This window comes from Gobio gobio (genome assembly GCF_949357685.1).
Source record: "Gobio gobio genome assembly, chromosome: 6".
NCBI classification, from domain to species: domain Eukaryota; kingdom Metazoa; phylum Chordata; class Actinopteri; order Cypriniformes; family Gobionidae; genus Gobio; species Gobio gobio.
The window spans coordinates 8,192,181-8,210,712 of NC_137102.1; the positions used below are offsets into that span (position 1 = coordinate 8,192,181).

Here is an 18,532-nt window from a genome sequence, read left to right on the forward strand (position 1 = left end):
TAGTCCATTTTCAACCCAACTTGGGTTGTTTTTAACCCAGCATTTTTTTACAGTGAACACTTTACAATAAGGTTTCATTAACATTTTTAACTACATTAGTTAAAATAATAATGAACTGCACTTCTACGGCATTTGTTAATCTTTGTTCATGTTAATTTCAACGTTTACTAATACATTATTCAAATCAAAAGTTGTATTTGTTAACAATAGTTAATGCACCAACATGAACAGACACTTTTTATTAACTAATGTTGACAGAGTAATGTATTGCTAATTGTTAGTTCATGTTAGTTAATACGTTAACTAATGTTAATGAAACCTTATTGTAAAGTGTTACCTAGTTCTTATACAATATTTTAAAATTGATATATTTGGCCTTTTTGAACCTAACAGACCAAACATAATTTATTCTAGGGAACTATTTTGTTTTCTTTTGGAGAATTTGGTGAATGTTTATTATAATTTTTTTTTACATCCAGATACATTAATTCAGTCCAAGAGCCCGTGTCATCCCGACCAAATAGGGGAATCTTAGGAAGCCCTGGTTCCTGATGAAAAAGGGAACCTCCGTGTGATGTTACTGTGTTTAGGGTGGGGGTCTTCCTCACATTTCCAAGCCCATGGTCCACCAATAACCCTGTCAGTCAGTCTGTGGCACATTATTGCCATCTCATGAGGCGCACAGGGACACACACAATCCTAATTTCATCGGTGGCCGTGTTAAACCGAGCCATCCACCTATATTAAACACTCAAAACAATATTTAAGCCGGTTTATTTATTATTGACCCGATGTTGCGACATTGCATTTTCTTGACAACCCCACGCGGATGCTTCGCGTTATGTTTATAAACCATTTTAAAGTAAGAATCGCATTTAGTCTTCCAGGAGTGTAGGAAAATATGTCGTATTTCACTGTTAGATGTAAGTGCATCATGAATCAGTGTGACATCCAGAGGGTTTACGCTACCACCGCCACAGCTCGCGAGCGCATGCGCACTGACACAAACAGCCGGTCTTTAAAAAATCCTTATGCCAACGGATGTAATCAAGGCAAAGAATATCTCTTATCTCTGGGCATACATGGTGAAATTGTAAGTATGGGGATCCTAAGATGTTTTTAAATATACAAGGTGTCCGTGGAGAAAACGACCTTTGAGTTTGATTGTTAAAGATGGCATGTCATATTTGACAGAAATGTCTTTTCGATGGTTGTCCTGGGCGATAAAGAGATATTGTAGCCGTGCTTCATGGTGGCACTTTGCAATGCAAGGATATGCGATGGAAATGATGTTTGCTTTTCACTAAAGTAGAATGCGCGGTGTTGTGTTTTTCTTGTATTTTGCCCGTGTGCCCCCCATCTTTAAGGATGCGGTTCACATTTAAAGCTATAATATGATTTTTTTTTTCGTCTGTTTTGCTTCGGTGAAATGAAGCAGACCATATCAGACTTTTTCTGTCAGCCAATCTAATCATCAACGTTTGCCAGTCGTTAAATCAAGGGGATGAAATGCTCCGTGAATGTGTGTGTGCGTGTGTTTTAAATCGTGTTTATTATCATCAATCACGGCTCGAGCATTTCTAATGCGCCGCGGCTGTGAGATCCGACTGCAGCTAGAAAGCGTGCTGCGCCCCCTCCTACCCCCAAATATTCCAACATCTTCCAGCTCAAGCGAGGAATTTGATTCCACGATTCTTTGAAAATAACACAGCAATGTTTAGTAGGATTAAAACAATAGATCCATAGTCTCGAAATAAGTATAGCTCTCATATATTATAAAGATGGCTCAATCCAGGACCCCTTTGCTTTAAATAACCTTCACTTGTTATGGTTTGTTTGAGCCCCAAAGTCATGTTGTTTAAACCAGTACAGACACCAAAGATTGAAGAAACAGAGAAAACCCACCCACATGGCAACAAGTCTAAATTTATTGTGCTGTAGGCTTAAGCATGTTTGCAGAACGAAAAGCACTGTAACACTGAATGTGATAATTATCTCTTATGATAGGCTAATAAGCTATTTCATCAACATGCTTATGATTCAGATATGGAAGACGCTGGAATCTATCAGTTATTAGTTGCAAGGTTAAAAAAAAAACGACTTTTCCCACACAAAAAAATCTAGAAAGACTTTACAAATAATGTTGTTGCCACTGGTGTATCATTTCACACAAGTTGTGGCCAATGTTTAAGTATTGTATTCAAATCAGCTGCAGAGAGCATTTTGAGATGACATGTTAGGACATTATAGTTTCTGCACTGTAAAAAAAATCCCTGTAAAATGTACGGTAAAAAAACAGCAGCTGTGGTTGCCAGAACTTTACCGTAAAAAATACGGCTGTAACGTTTTAGGTTTTTAGGGACAGCACCATATAATTTAAAGGTTTATAATGTAATAATTACGGTTAAAAAAAAAATATTTTACAGTTCAAAACCGTATAATTTAAAGGTTTATAATGTAATAATTACGGTTAAAAAAAAATTTATTTTACAGTTCAAAACCGTATAATTTAAATGTTTAGAATGTAATAATTACGGTTAAAAAAAAATTATTTTACAGTTCAAAACCGTATAATTTAAAGGTTTATAATGTAATAATTTTGGTTAAAAAAAAATATATATATATATTTTACAGTTCAAAACCGTATAATTTAAAGGTTTATCTTGTAATGATTATGTTTACACTGTAAACAATTTACGGTAAAAAAACATATTTCATTAACTGAAATAATGTTAAATTACCAACCTATTGAAATACTAATATCTGTTATGTACCTTTGAATTTTACCGTAAAAAATACGGCTGTAACGTTTTAGGTTTTTAGGGACAGCACCATATAATTTAAAGGTTTATAATGTAATAATTACGGTTAAAAAATGTTTTATTTTACAGTTCAAAACCGTATAATTTAAATGTTTATAATGTAATAATTACGGTAAAAAAAAAATGTACAGTTCAAAACCGTTTCATTTAAAGGTTTATATTGTAATGATTATGTTTACACTGTAAACAATTTACAGTAAAAAAAACATATTTCATTAACTGAAATAATGTTAAATTACCAACCTATTGAAATACTAATATCTGTTATACCTTTGATATGGACAACCACCAATCACAGTGGTGATGAGAGTCACATGATGAATCAAAGCTCATCACAAGCAGCTTTTAAGAGGACAATACTAATATATAGAAGTGTCATTCACACAAACACTAAACACCATCATGGTAAAACACATGAAATTTAAAAAATGCAATAAACATTAATTTAACAACATCAGATGTAACATAAAACCTTAATGTGCATAACTGATTAGAAAAAACAAAGAAGAAACAGTTATTGCAATGAAAATACATCAAACTGGAAGTGTCACGCAGGGAATTCTGGTAATGTCAATTCACGGGTTTTCACAGTAAATTACACAATGACTTGTTCTTTTTCACTTCCAAAAACAGTAAATGTAACTGTATTTTACGGTAAAATTAAATTAAATGTAAGGTGAGATCTATTACAGTTATTCACCGTATATAGTACGGAAACTTTCTGTTAACCAATGAACTGTTTTTCACCGTAGCATTTTTACTGTAAAATACCGTTAAAATCACAATAATTTTTTACAGTTTGGTCAAGTTAAAACATGTCTTGTTCACCTCTATATGCGCATTTAGCATCCCACTGGGGTTGCCGTTCCTTCTTATTTCCAGTTAATGGAAACCACTTTCGTGTATATCTGTTTGACCGGCCTCTGTTTTTCTTCTGCGCTTGTTTAAAAGCATTGTTTTCTCCATTGGAAACCACAAAATGTTTAAGTGGAATAAATATCCTCCAATATCTACACCCTGCAATTGCTTGTTGAACCATTAATTCATCCCGTTGATCTCTGTGGCTGCAGTTGTATTGGCTCCGTCTCAGTTGCATCCTGTTTCCTGCAGCCCATGGGATCAGAGCGGATGGAGATGCGAAAGAGGCAGATGTCGGTGCAGCAGGAGTTGGTGGCGGGCACCACAGCACCGGCCCAGAATGAGCAGCCCGGCCAGGGGAACCGTGGCTCCAATGCCTGCTGCTTCTGTTGGTGCTGTTGCTGCAGCTGCTCCTGGTAGGAGTTTCTCATTCTTTATGCTGCTAATGTGAGATCTTATCTAACAAGGCTAGTTTTGGGCCTAACTAATGGCCAGGAAATCAGCTTATTATAAAACGATAACTGCATCTACAGTGAATACACCTGGAATATTGCTCAGATGTGATTTGAATGCTGTTCTTGTATAGTATGATGTAATTTTCACTGAAGTGTGAGAGATCCCAAGACATCTGCTTTGCAAATCAGCAGAACTCATGGCGTCCTGGCTGTGAGCTCATAATGAGCACCAGTTACAGTGCTTAACTGAACATTGAGCAGGCGAAAGCTACTCCAAAGCTTCCTAATGCCGACCGTTAGGTGTCTTGGGATCATGATATGTTTACTACCTTGCAGTCTCACTGTTAGGAATGAAGACAGAGAAGAGAGGAACCGGAGAGCCTCGTATGATTTTAAAGCAGAGGAGAATGCAGACTTCGAGGAGAGGTCAGTCTTTCCAGCTTTTTATAGAAACTACAAAAGAAATGTAACTTGCACGTTATTTTCATGTAAAAAAACAACCCTGACATCTTTGATAGCTACAATGTTATGTTAAATGGGTGCAATTTGATATTTATCTGCATTTTCTGCAAAATATTAAACAAAATTGAAATCAGAAGGGCTTTCATAGCTTCATAATCCAAATTGTTTGCCAAGTTGTGATTTAGATTTTATCGATATTTAAATTAATTACTTTCTGAGAAATTACACCAGCAATTTTCCATATTTTTATTTCAATGAATTATTATAGTTCTGCAAGATGCAACTTTCTGAGAAATTACACCTACAATATTCTTTATTTTTATTTAAATTAATTACTATAGTTCTGAGAGATGAAACTTTCTGAGAAATTACACCAGCAATTTTCCATATTTTTATTTCAATTAATTATTATAGTTCTGCGAGATGCAACTTTCTGAGAAATTATACCAAATATATCTATATATTTTTATTTCAATTATTTTCTATAGTTCTGCAAGATGCAACTTTCTGAGAAATTACACCTAAAATATTCTTTATTTTTATTTAAATTAATTACTATAGTTCTGAGAGATGAAACTTTCTGGGAAATTATACCTAAAATATTCTTTATTTTTATTTAAATTAATTAGTATAGTTCTGCGAGATGCAACTTTCTGAAAAATTATACCTAAAATATTCTTTATTTTTATTTAAATTACTTACTATAGTTCTGTGAGATGCAACTTTCTGAGAAATTATACCTAAAACATTCTTTATTTTTATTTAAAGGGGTGGTAAAACACATTCTTTTGAAGGCTTGATTGTGTTTGTGGGGTGCACTGTAACACGTGTTCATGCTTCGTTTTTTAAAAAAAAATCATTATTTTTCATATATTTGACCTTTATTCTACACTGCTCTGTCCCTCCTTGTAAAACGGTCTGATGCTTTCCGGGTTGTATGAAGCCAGTCCCTCAAAAATACGCGATGGGCTCAGATTGGTTAGCTGGCCCAGTGTGTTGTGATTCGCTAACCGCCTAGTGCACGTTTGTCGGAAACGTCACGCCCCTTACCTGGAGGCTGTGCTTTGGTCAGTATTAGAAAGAATGGCGTCAATAAAACCATACCAATCTGAGCCCGAATCAGACCCAGAACATTTTAGTGAAGATGATCGAGCATAACCTGTTCAGTCCTCAAGAGTAAAGACTGCGGATCTATAGTGATCGCTACTGAATGGCACTGTTAATTTTGTATTTTTAGAACGATTATAGCCAAATATCTGTCCCAAAACGAACACTAAACATTGGCTTTGCTAGTAGCCAAATCACACACAGAACCATGTTTAGCATGCCTGTAGATAAATAATACATAAAAGCTCTAATCAAAGAATCATTTACACTAATGCCAGGTTCGCTGTTGAGATTTTAACGTTAGTGTTTGTAACGTTAGGTGTTCGTCGGATAACGTTAAGTATGAATGAGCATTTAACAGACTGGTTTGCAGAACAGCGTTGTCATCTGTTTACTTCCTTACTACAACCTATTACAGGAAAACACATCGATGAAAAATAAATCAGACTTACAGGTTGTGGCCCGTAAACAGCTTCTGTTTGTAAATCCAGCTTTCAGGACAAGCCGTTGTGCATATCCTGCATTGAACTCGCGAAGATTGTGGAAGCTAATTCCTCCGTGAAATGTGCTGCGGGAGCCGCGAGCCCGGCCGTCGTGCATCCACGCACTGGCATGTGTCTCGCGCAGCTGACGTGTGTGAATCCGGCATTGAACTCGTGACGATTGTGGGAGTTTTCCACTCCGTGAAATGTGCAGTGGGAGCCGCGAGCCCGTCGTGCATGAACCGCGGCTCATGAATTGCAAATACAGATGAATATTGTCCATTATGTCACATTTTCCAGTCTTCTCCTCCGACCCTGTCTGTCTCGTGCTTTATGATGGGCAGCATATATCTGAGACCTGTTCCCCTCCGTCTCATACACACGTGCATATAACATGCTGTATGTTAAACGCTCTGCAACGCACCCCCGTCCCACAAGGAAGGCTGAACAGAGCAAGTACCCCAGACCTGCAATCCGGATGAAAATAACAGCGTTTCGTCGGCATTGCAGCAACAACACTCCAGCCTAACTATACCACAACAGCACCGCGATACAAAATGGCCTCGCCCCCCCTTATTTAATATTCTCGGAGGAGGGGTTTATGTAAATATTGGGGCTGTTGATGTCACCAACCCTGGAGGAATGTCTGTAGTCGCCTGCTGGCCGTTTGCTGTAGTTCTTAGAAACTGATTTCTTTAAAAGCAAATATCTCCCTTTGCTTTAAACTTTGTAACTTTGCAGATGTTGTTTATGCTCACGCAGCAACATTACACGCTAGCTAAAGTTAGAATAGTGAAATCGTGGTTTACCACCCCTTTAAATTAATTACTATAGTTCTGCGAGATGAAACTTTCTGAGAAATTATGCCTAAAATATTCTGCATTTTTATTTAAATCAATTAGTATAGTTCTGCGAGATGAAACTTTCTGAGAAATTACACCTAAAATATTCTTTATTTTTATTTAAATCAATTAGTATAGTTCTGCGAGATGAAACTTTCTGAGAAATTATGCCTAAAATATTCTTTATTTTTATTTAAATCAATTAGTATAGTTCAGTGAGATGAAACTTTCTGAGAAATTATGCCTAAAATATTCTGCATCTTTATTTAAATCAATTAGTATAGTTCTGCGAGATGAAACTTTCTGAGAAATTATGCCTAAAATATTCTTTATTTTTATTTAAATCAATTAGTATAGTTCAGTGAGATGAAACTTTCTGAGAAATTATACCTAAAATATTCTGTATTTTTATTTAAATATTCTTTGAGATGTAACTTTCTGAGAAATGTAGAGAAATATATATATACACCTAAAATATTCTTTATTTTTATATAAATGAATGACTATAGTTCTGCAAGATGCAACTGTAAGGAAAAAATACAGCTAATATTTGTACCATATGAGAAAACATGTTACTGGGGAGTTGCCAAAACTGACTAAGACCCCTCTGTTTTCTGGCAGTCCGAAACCGACTGCGGAGGAGATCTGCTTGTGGGGGCAATCCTTCGACAAACTGATGCAATGCCCCACTGGAAGAGGTGCCTTCCGGCAGTTTCTGCGCACCGAGTTCAGTGAGGAAAACATGCTCTTCTGGTTGGCCTGCGAGGAATTCAGTAAGGAAACCAATAAAAGCTCCATCGAGGAGAAGGCGCGAATCATTTACGAAGACTACATTTCTATTCTCTCACCCAAAGAGGCGAGTGAACGCGTCAGCACGTGTAGGAAGAGCCTGATGATCACATTGCCTGTATAATCGGAGTGAATAATATATTGTTCTTATGCTTTTTTTCAGGTGAGCCTCGACTCTAGAGTTCGGGAGGTTATAAACAGAAATATGCTGGAGCCTACATCCCACACGTTTGACGATGCCCAGCTCCAGATATACACGTTAATGCAAAGAGACTCGTATCCGCGATTCATGAACTCCCAAGTCTACAAAAACATGCTTCAGACAGTCTCTGAGCCGTCGGTGGAATCTTAGATCTCTGTGATCCCGGTCGAATGCCCCCCTCCCTATCTTTTGTTTGTTAGCTTCCCTTGTGTAGAATATAAAAGGACCTCAGCGTAGGTCCTCCCAGGGATTTTACTGCTATAGCGATCTGTACCTGAAAAAAAGACGCTCAGGTCTCCAGGTCACTGGATTAAAAAAAAAAAAAAAAGTCTCAAATTTCCTGAGGGCTCAACACCACAAGTACTGCTACAGATCCGCATAGCAAAAGATGCTCCAAAGGATTACCAGTGCGCTTCGATGTTTTTAAGAAAACAGTTTTATTTGTTTTGAAGGTTTTTTTTATTGTTTCTAATTCTTTTTTTTTGTATCAATGTTTGAAGGAAAATGTGATACCAATTGTGGGCTATAGACAGTATATACAGTAGATATATTTATGAATTTGTATTACATTTTTTTGACCTTTTTTTTTTTCTTGTGTTACAATATTTAAAGCAAAGGGAATTATGGGTAACAATTATTGCCCGTTTATGAAAATGCGTATGAGAATCAAAGCTCAAGTCAAGGCAACAGCTCTACTCACGGGACACCCTGTCGTACACAGTATTGTTTCAGCTACTTTTATAACTACTCCCTTTTATAATGACTTGGCATCTCCAATGAGAAATCACAATTATCAGATATAATTCATAAATAAAGTGATCATTATTATAAGGGGGGGGGGGGGTATTAGATCAAAAAAGGTCAACTTGTCATGGATAAGAAAAAGATAGGACCCACTTTATATTAGGCGGCCTTAACTACTACGTACTAACATTTAAATTAATCATTTGATACAATGCACTCATTGTGTACACACGTTTTTACATTTTAAAAATTACCTGCATGTAATTACATCTGTAATTAATGTATCTATAGTTACATTTATAATTACACTGTCCTTACACCTAACCCTACCCTTAAACTTACCCACACCACCACACCTGTCCCTAACTTTACCCTTAAACTTACCCACACCACCACACCTGTCCCTAACTTTACCCTTTAACTTACCCACACCACCACACCTGTCACAAACTTTACCCTTTAACTTACCCACACCACCACACCTGTCCCTAACTTTACCCTTTAACTTACCCACACCACCACACCTGTCCCTAACTTTACCCTTAAACTTACCCACACCACCACACCTGTCCCTAACTTTACCCTTTAACTTACCCACACCACCACACCTGTCCCTAACTTTACACTTAAACTTACCCACACCACCACACCTGTCCCTAACTTTACCCTTTAACTTACCCACACCAGCACACCTGTCCCTAACTTTACCCTTAAACCTACTCACACCACCACACCTGTCCCTAACTTTACCCTTAAACTTACCCACACCACCACACCTGTCCCTAACTTTACCCTTAAACCTACCCACACCACCACACCTGTCCCTAACTTTACTCTTAAACTTACCCACACCACCACACCTGTCTCTAACTTTACTCTTAAACTTACCCACACCACCACACCTGTCCCTAACTTTACCCTTAAACTTACCCATACCACCACACCTGTCCCTAACTTTACCCTTAAACTTACCCACACCACCACACCTGTCCCTAACTTTACTCTTAAACTTACCCACACCACCACACCTGTCCCTAACTTTACCCTTAAACTTACCCACACCACCACACCTGTCCCTAACTTTACCCTTAAACTTACCCATACCACCACACCTGTCCCTAACTTTACTCTTAAACTTACCCACACCACCACACCTGTCCCTAACTTTACTCTTAAACTTACCCACACCACCACACCTGTCCCTAACTTTACCCTTAAACTTACCCACACCACCACACCTGTCCCTAACTTTACCCTTAAACTTACCCACACCACCACACCTGTCCCTAACTTTACCCTTAAACTTACCCATACCACCACACCTGTCCCTAACTTTACCCTTAAACCTACCCACACCACCACACCTGTCCCTAACTTTACTCTTAAACTTACCCATACCACCACACCTGTCCCTAACTTTACCCTTAAACCTACCCACACCACCACACCTGTCCCTAACTTTACCCTTAAACTTACCCACACCACCACACCTGTCCCTAACTTTACCCTTAAACCTACCCACACCACCACACCTGTCCCTAACTTTACTCTTAAACTTACCCACACCACCACACCTGTCCCTAACTTTACCCTTAAACCTACCCACACCACCACACCTGTCCCTAACTTTACTCTTAAACTTACCCATACCACCACACCTGTCCCTAACTTTACCCTTAAACCTACCCACACCACCACACCTGTCCCTAACTTTACTCTTAAACTTACCCATACCACCACACCTGTCCCTAACTTTACCCTTAAACTTACCCACACCACCACACCTGTCCCTAACTTTACTCTTAAACTTACCCACACCACCACACCTGTCCCTAACTTTACCCTTAAACTTACCCACACCACCAAACCCGTCCCTAACTTTACACTTAAACTTACCCACACCAGCACACCTGTCCCTAACTTTACCCTTAAACTTACCCACACCACCACACCCGTCCCTAACTTTACCCTTAAACTTACCCACACCACCACACCTGTCCCTAACTTTACCCTTAAACTTACCCACACCACCACACCTGTCCCTAACTTTACCCTTAAACTTACCCACACCACCACACCTGTCCCTAACTTTACCCTTAAACTTACCCACACCACCACACCTGTCCCTAACTTTACCCTTAAACTTACCCACACCACCACACCTGTCCCTAACTTTACCCTTAAACTTACCCACACCACCACACCTGTCCCTAACTTTACCCTTAAACTTACCCACACCACCACACCTGTCACAAACCCGTATCCCACCTCAATATCAGAAACAATGTTTTGCAATACAATATGAACACAATAAGTACATTGTACTTATGTTATGATGTAAGTACATAGTAGTTAAGGCCACCTAATATAAGTGGGACACAAATATAATATCATAATGGATAAAAAAATATCAGTATTCAGCATATCTCAGACAGCTTAGTACAATTATTTGCTCTGCTTTTTGAACTGCTAGAAAATAGAAAATATCATTCATCTATAAGTTTTTCTGTATCACTGCATTCATTTACTCCCATGCTGCATCCAAAATGAGCAGCTAAGAGATGGTTGGACATGGCAACTATTCCTTGTATGTACTCAACCCGAAGACGCTATGAAGGCCGAAAGGCTCCTTTGTGTACAGTATCTAGAGGTAGTAATATTTTTACGAATGACCGCTAATAGAAGAGATTTAACATGCAGGTATTTTACTACAGTATCAAATGTGTTTTAGACCTAAACATGAGCCCTGAATGGAAAGTTGCAGGTTTTATTGCTAGGACCCTCGTAAGTAGATGACACCAAAGTAGCCGAGTCCAGTAAAACTGTGCGATTAGCTTTCTCTCCAATACAACTGACTAGAATTGGAGCTGCCAAGTTCTTACTATATTTTTAGTTCTGTGAATTACTTTGTTGCCTGACTTTAATGTCGCTCAAAGACAAGATCCTCACTCGGGGAAGTGCCTTGACATTCAATTTTGTGGCATCTCTTTTTTGGCAATAGTTGATTTAAACTCTTGCCACATACAGTACGTAGACTCTGGGCCTTCGATCAGTTCACGAGATGACTTCTGAATTGAGCTATTGCACTTCATTTGCCTCTAGTTTTGGAGTGGAAAACACCATTGGTTTTGTCAAGTGCTGAAGTCACACATTTAAGGAAGTAAGTCTATTTGTCGGTTAGGTTGTTGATCTGAGTCCAGACGTACTTTTACCAACATGTATTTCATGGAGGTGCTTCTACTTGTCTTAGACTAACTTAATATGAAATGTGCAATTGATATGTGCAATTTGAGCTGATGGATTTACCACATAGATCAACCTCAAACACAATCTAAGCCAATGGTTTGGAGTTATACTGCCTATAGATCTTTTTTTTCTTTCTTTCTCTCTCTTTCTCTCTCTCTCTCTCTCTCTCTCTCTCTTTTATTTGTTGTTGTTCTGTAAAGTATACAAAAAAGTGTTATTTTCCAATCAGTTTACATAAAGATTATAATACTTTTTTGATTAATAATATGTGAATGTTTACAGTAATCAGATTAGTTTTTTCTGTTTTAACGAATTGAGAAAAATAATGATTTGTGGGCATTTGGAATCTTTAAGATACAATAAAGCACAATAATTTTAAAACGTGTGATTGTTGTCAAAGCTGCGGAATATAGTGGACTGACGTATATGCCATATAGATCTATATATTTGTATCTATATATCTAATCAAAGTTGATTTATTTCTCTAATTCCATTCAAAAAGTGAAACTTGTATATTATATTCATTCATTACACACCGACTGATATATCTCAAATGTTTATTTCTTTTAATTTTGATGATTATAACTGACAACTAAGGAAAATCCCAAATTTAGTATCTCAGAAAATTAGAATATTGTAAAAAGGTTCAATATTGAAGACACCTGGTGCCACACTCTAATCAGCTAATTAACTCAAAACACCTGCAAAGGCCTTTAATGGTCTCTCAGTCTAGTTCTGTAGGCTACACAATAATGGGGAAGACTGCTGACTTGACAGTTGTCCAAAAGATGACAATTGACACCTTGCACAAGGAGGGCAAGACACAAAAGGTCATTGCAAAAAAGGCTGGCTGTTCACAGAGCTCTGTGTCCAAGCACATTAATAGAGAGGCGAAGGGAAGGAAAATATGTGGTAGAAAAAAGTGTACAAGCAATAGGGATAACCGCACCCTGGAGAGGATAGTGAAACAAAACCCATTCAAAAATGTGGGGATTCACAAAGAGTGGACTGGAGCTGGAGTCAGTGCTTCAAGAACCACTACGCACAGACGTATGCAAGACATGGGTTTCAGCTGTCGCATTCCTTGTGTCAAGCCACTCTTGAACAACAGACAGCATCAGAAGCGTTTCGCCTGTGCTAAAGACAAGAAGGAAAAAAAGTGGTCCAAAGTTATGTTCTCTGATTAAAGTACATTTTGCATTTCCTCTGGAGGAAGAGAGGAGAGGCACACAATCCACATTGCTTGAGGTCCAGTGTAAAGTTTCCACAGCTCTGCTCTGCCACCGCGCGCAGTGTAAAACCGGCATTAAGGAGCGAGCAAAGCACAGTTTTATTCGGCTTCTGTTTAAAGTACTCCCACACCTTTGAATGTCGCGGTCTGGCTTTATATGATAAATGATCATTTTCACTATGCCCGGGAGCAGAAGCTGCCATTATTCTAGATCTTCTGTTCCATTCTAGAACGTAAATAATGTGCCGCCGACGCGTCGACGCATTTCACGCACGTCGACGTATTTTCGTAGTCGACGTCGTCAAGTTGCAGCCCTAAGCCGTATACCAGGAAGTTTTAGAGCACTTCATGCTTCCTGCTGACCAACTTTATGGAGATGCAGATTTCATTTTCCAGCAGGACTTGGCACCTGCACACAGTGCCAAAGCAACCAGAACCTGGTTTCAGGACCATGGTATCCCTGTTCTTAATTGGCAAGCAAACTCGCCTGACCTTAACTCCAAAGAAAATCTATTGGTATTGTGAAGAGGAAGATGCGATATGCCAGACCCAACAATGTAGAAGAGCTGAAGGCCACTATCAGAGCAACCTGGGCTCTCATAACACCTGAGCAGTGCCACAGACTGATCGACTCCATGCCACGCCGCATTGCTGCAGTAATTCAGGCAAAAGGAGCCCCAATTAAGTATTGAGTGCTGGACATGCTCATACTTTTCATGTTCATACTTTTCAGTTGGCCAAGATTTCTAAAAATCCTTTCTTTGTATTGGTCTTAAGTAATATTCTCATTTTCTGAGATACTGAATTTGGGATTTTCCTTAGTTGTCTGTTATAATCATCAAAATTAAAATAAATAAACATTTAAAATATATCAGTCAGTGTGTAATGAATTAATATAATATACAAGTGTCACTTTTTGAATGGAATTCGTGTAATAAATCAACTTTTTGATGATATTCTAATTATATGACCAGCACCTGTATATACATAAAATAAAGAATACAGGTAATGGCATTATTTTGGCTTGTATTTGCCATTTAACGTGTTAATAATAAAGGGGTTTCTGTGTGGTCTCTATTTACAGTGAGTGAAACAGTGCTGCCCACTCTGGAGAGGATGCACCTGGTAACCTCACAAAAGAACCTAAAACAAGTGTCCTCCCCATTTAGCCATTTCTAAGAGCAAATTTTGAGTATCCATAAAGAGCATTCATAATTGTAAACATATTTTCCCATTAAAGAATGGGTGAGCTGCTCTCCTTAACATCTTAACCTACTGTAAATGATGAGCAAAGATGCAGTGGTCTTAGGATGTGATAAACCATCACCTCCTGTTTTCCATATGCACAAAAGGACATCAAGAACAACCACCAAAGGGTTGTTTGTTATTCAGATGAGACATTGCTAATGCAAGGGGCTTGTTAGGACATCAAGGCGGCAGTGGGTATTACAGCAAAATCATTTGAGAAGAAAGCGATAGAAATTCACAAAACTGAAATCTGCCTGCAAATGGCAAGTGCTATCCACTTTGTATTGATTGCAGACGTCAAAAGTAATTTGCCATGACTGATCAGATATGCTGTTTTTTCTTTACATTATCTCATCATCATCAATTTGTTAATGGCGAATGCTGTTCAAGGCTCGTTAAGTGGCAATTTTTTTTTTTTTTTTTTTTGAGAAACTGACCTCAGAAAAAGAGCAAACATGACCTCTCCAAACAACTTAATAATCGGTTAAAAAAATAAATGGCATGATGTGAAGGCCAAGTATGGTAACCCATACTCAGAATTTGTCCTCTGCATGTAACCCATCCAAGTTAGTGCACACATGCTAGGAGTCAGTGTTGGGGTAGTTACTCAAAAAAAGTAATTAGTTACTAGTTACTAGTTACATCTGTAAATTGTAATGAGATTACTTTACTAGTCACTGTATTTGAAAAGTAACTACACTACTTATTACTTTACTTTCCCATTTCTTAATTTACCGTGTAGATATATGGACAAACATCATGGCTCTATGGCAGTGTTTCCCCAAACAAACAAAAAGGACTACTGTCAAATAAAGATAAAGAAAATAATAAGAACAAATAATTTAAATACAAGCAGCAGCACAAATAAATACTATTGAGCAAAGACACTAATAAAATAAACAATGCTTTTCAGGTTTTTCAGGTACGTCTAACATTAGTTTTCAGGTACAGAAATCAAATGTAAAATAACATTGCATATATTTGACTGTATAAATTAAACATTAATCCTATTAAATTTACAAAATCTATTCAATCAAGAGCAGTGAGTGATGCCCTTGTCTTTTGTTGTTTGACATTAAACAGACAGCAGTAAAGGCTACTGCCCCTTTAAGAGCTAATAAAACTGCCCCTTTATGACCTAATAATACTGCCCCTTTAAAGACCTAATGCTCGGATATGCGTCGTTTTAAGGCATATACAGACTATGTCTGCTAGGATACTCATCAAGATGGGCATGTTGACATAGTTTTTGTGTGAGTTTGTCCGTTCAAGAGCAAAACTTGAAAGAGAACTCAATATTTGCGCACTGTGAGACGTGTGCGCGCTTTCGGATGAGTGCACATAGACAAAATATTCTCACAGCGCGCGCAACTTCTCATTTGTGATGACGGCGAAAATGACTAGTATTCGAACATACTGCAGCACTATGCTGACTAACACTATTTGAAGGACTTTTACACGGCACTCCTGCTCTTGTCAGACGGCACCTCGGTTGGGAAACACTGCTCTATGGCAACGGTGCACGCAGCACTTAAAGGTCCCATGGCATGGCATTTTTCTATTATTTTATAGTGTTTCCTGAGGTGTACTTATATTGTTAGTATGATTTTTACATCATAAAATGTCATAATTTAGAAATAAAAGGCATTCTGTCTATACTGCTGTTTGCCCTGTGGCTGACTGCCCTGTTTCAAGAGGCGTGTCTGCTGTGAGACTTCAGTAAAAACGCCCACTGTTGTGATTGGCTGACATCTTTGCATTTGAAATGAGCGGAGGGGGCGTGGTTTAACGAGGTCTACGAGGCAGGAGCTGCTGCCAGAGAGACGGATGGACCTGAGTTCACTTCACATCAGTTCTCAGCATGTCTCAGTTCAGGGTGAACTGTTGTAGTTACTAGAATATACTTCAGGTTATTAGTTTATTTCTAGTCGGAGGGGCTGTCACTCATGTCAGAAAGTTAGTAACTTTAGTAAATTATGGATCAGCGCTGACTCGAGACGTGAACCGTTTAGAACGATTCAGTCCGATTTGGTGAACTGGTTCGGTTCACTAAAAAGAACCGATTCAAAAGAATGATTCGTTCGCGAACCGGACATCACGGAGACAGAGCGATTGTTAACAAAGTTATTTATAGTAACTACTGAGTTGTGAGAGCGCTGTCTGTCAGCGCGAGTTTATTGTGTTTGTATCTGAGAGTTCTGAATAAACACGAGTCCCAGTCACGCCGAGTCCGTCTTCATCATTATTCTACCAACTTTGTAACACATGCAATGTACCATTACAGCGAGATGAACGAGTTAGTAAGTTTGAAAAGCATTATTTCTAGATATGTTCCAATCATATCAAAAGCGTCAGTGACGCGCATTGAGTAACTTACACAGCGCAAACAAAGACACAACAGCAGTAATCGAATGTAATCCAGTTTATTGTGGGGAAAGCTGGCTAGCCTAGCCGGATACCCTCACGCTTACCCCCCTTCTGCTTAATCTCACGCCGCGTTTGGTGCCTCCGCTGTGGGCCAGATGCAGTACTGGGGGTCGGGGATGTTGAAGGCCGAGTTTCGGCGTGCGTGAGGTTTATCTCTAAAGATGTGGCTCTGCCGATGTTTTAGCAGAAACTCCCGACTGTATGCACATTTAAGAACAGATAGACGCGACGAGGACGTACAAAAACACTGACTCACAAGATAGAAAACATGAAAACACCGTTCTGTCTGTCGGGAGAGAGAGAAGCCGCAGTGTGTGCACGAATAATAAATAATTAGCTACACATCAGAAATCACTGATCACAGATCAGAAGGAACTGAAAAAGACTTCTGTTTTCATTTGTACATCCAATCACTGAGAAACTGCCAGCGTTCACTCGTTCACAAGTAATGATCTCTCGACTCGAGCGCTTGCATGGGCGTGCCAGATTCTCTGGGCGGAGGAAAGGGAGGTAACCATTCCTGCTTGGACGTCAAACCAGGAGACTTCAGGATTGGCTCGTCTGGCCTGTCATTTTCTCAAAGGCAGAGAAAGACAGCCAGAACTCGGTTTTACACCGATCAACATTTCTATCCACTTGGGGACAATATTCAGGCTAGGGGAACTCATATTAATGTTGAACTACCTCATAAAATGAAAATTTCATGCCATGGGACCTTTAAACATATCAGATCTTTACACACAGGCAAACACGGCTTGAGTAACGCAGGAAAGCGCGTTCCTATAGTCTAGTAAAGTAGTGTAGTTACCAATATTTGTTGTGTAATGCGTTACTTTACTTCGTTACCCAAAAAAGTAATATCGTTACTGTAATCCGTTATTTTGTAACTCTTTACCCCCAACACTGCTAGGAGTAGTGAGTAGTGGACACACACACCCGGAGCAGTGGGCAGTCATTCACTGCGATTGGGGGGTTAGGTGCATTGCTCAAGGGCACCTCAGTCGTTTCCTGCAACCTTCGTGTTACAAGTCTGACTAGGCCACAACACTTTATTTTCGCAGTGTCCTTGTTACACAAGCTACAATAACCATAACCCTGTAAGCACATGTAGTTATTAATTATTATTACTCAGTACACACATGTCTACACAGTAATATGGACACATTAAAATAAAGTGTAACCAAAAAATCTAAATCAAATTTAGATTTAACTGGGTCCCTCAAAAATGAATCAAGATCCTTACACAAAGTTACTATAAAAAGCTGTTCAAGTTAATACTTGATAGTAAAGATAGATTTTCACTTAGGTAAAAGTACAGAAGTACTTGCTTTTAAAAGCACTTAAGTATCAAAAGTAGAAGTAAATGCATTATTTTATTATTGTAGCATTGTATGAATCACGCTATGCGATCATGGTGTGCTCCATTTGACATGCTAGCATACGACTACCTTGAACTCATTTACTTGTTTAAAAGTTACAAAGCTCTTATCAAAGTCGAAATCGTACTAGAAAAGAAAGGTTTCTACATTGTGTTTTTTGACAAGATTATGAAAATAATTATTTCTGAAAGGACTTTTTTAACAGTTAACATTAGCCCAATTATGTTTTTGCATGCTA

At 38.5% G+C, this 18,532-nt stretch overlaps 1 protein-coding gene across 1 annotated transcript; it reads left to right on the forward strand.

Annotated features, from left to right (window-relative positions):
* Window positions 1-1,031: 1,031 nt before the first annotated feature.
* rgs20 (regulator of G protein signaling 20) lies at window positions 1,032-8,331 on the forward strand (the record flags this gene model as incomplete). Its single annotated transcript, XM_079819668.1, is given in 6 exon segments — window positions 1,032-1,056; window positions 1,059-1,093; window positions 3,933-4,096; window positions 4,472-4,561; window positions 7,650-7,884; window positions 7,981-8,331. Coding segments are annotated over 6 exon segments (738 nt in total). The 3' UTR covers window positions 8,170-8,331.
* Window positions 8,332-18,532: the final 10,201 nt, after the last annotated feature.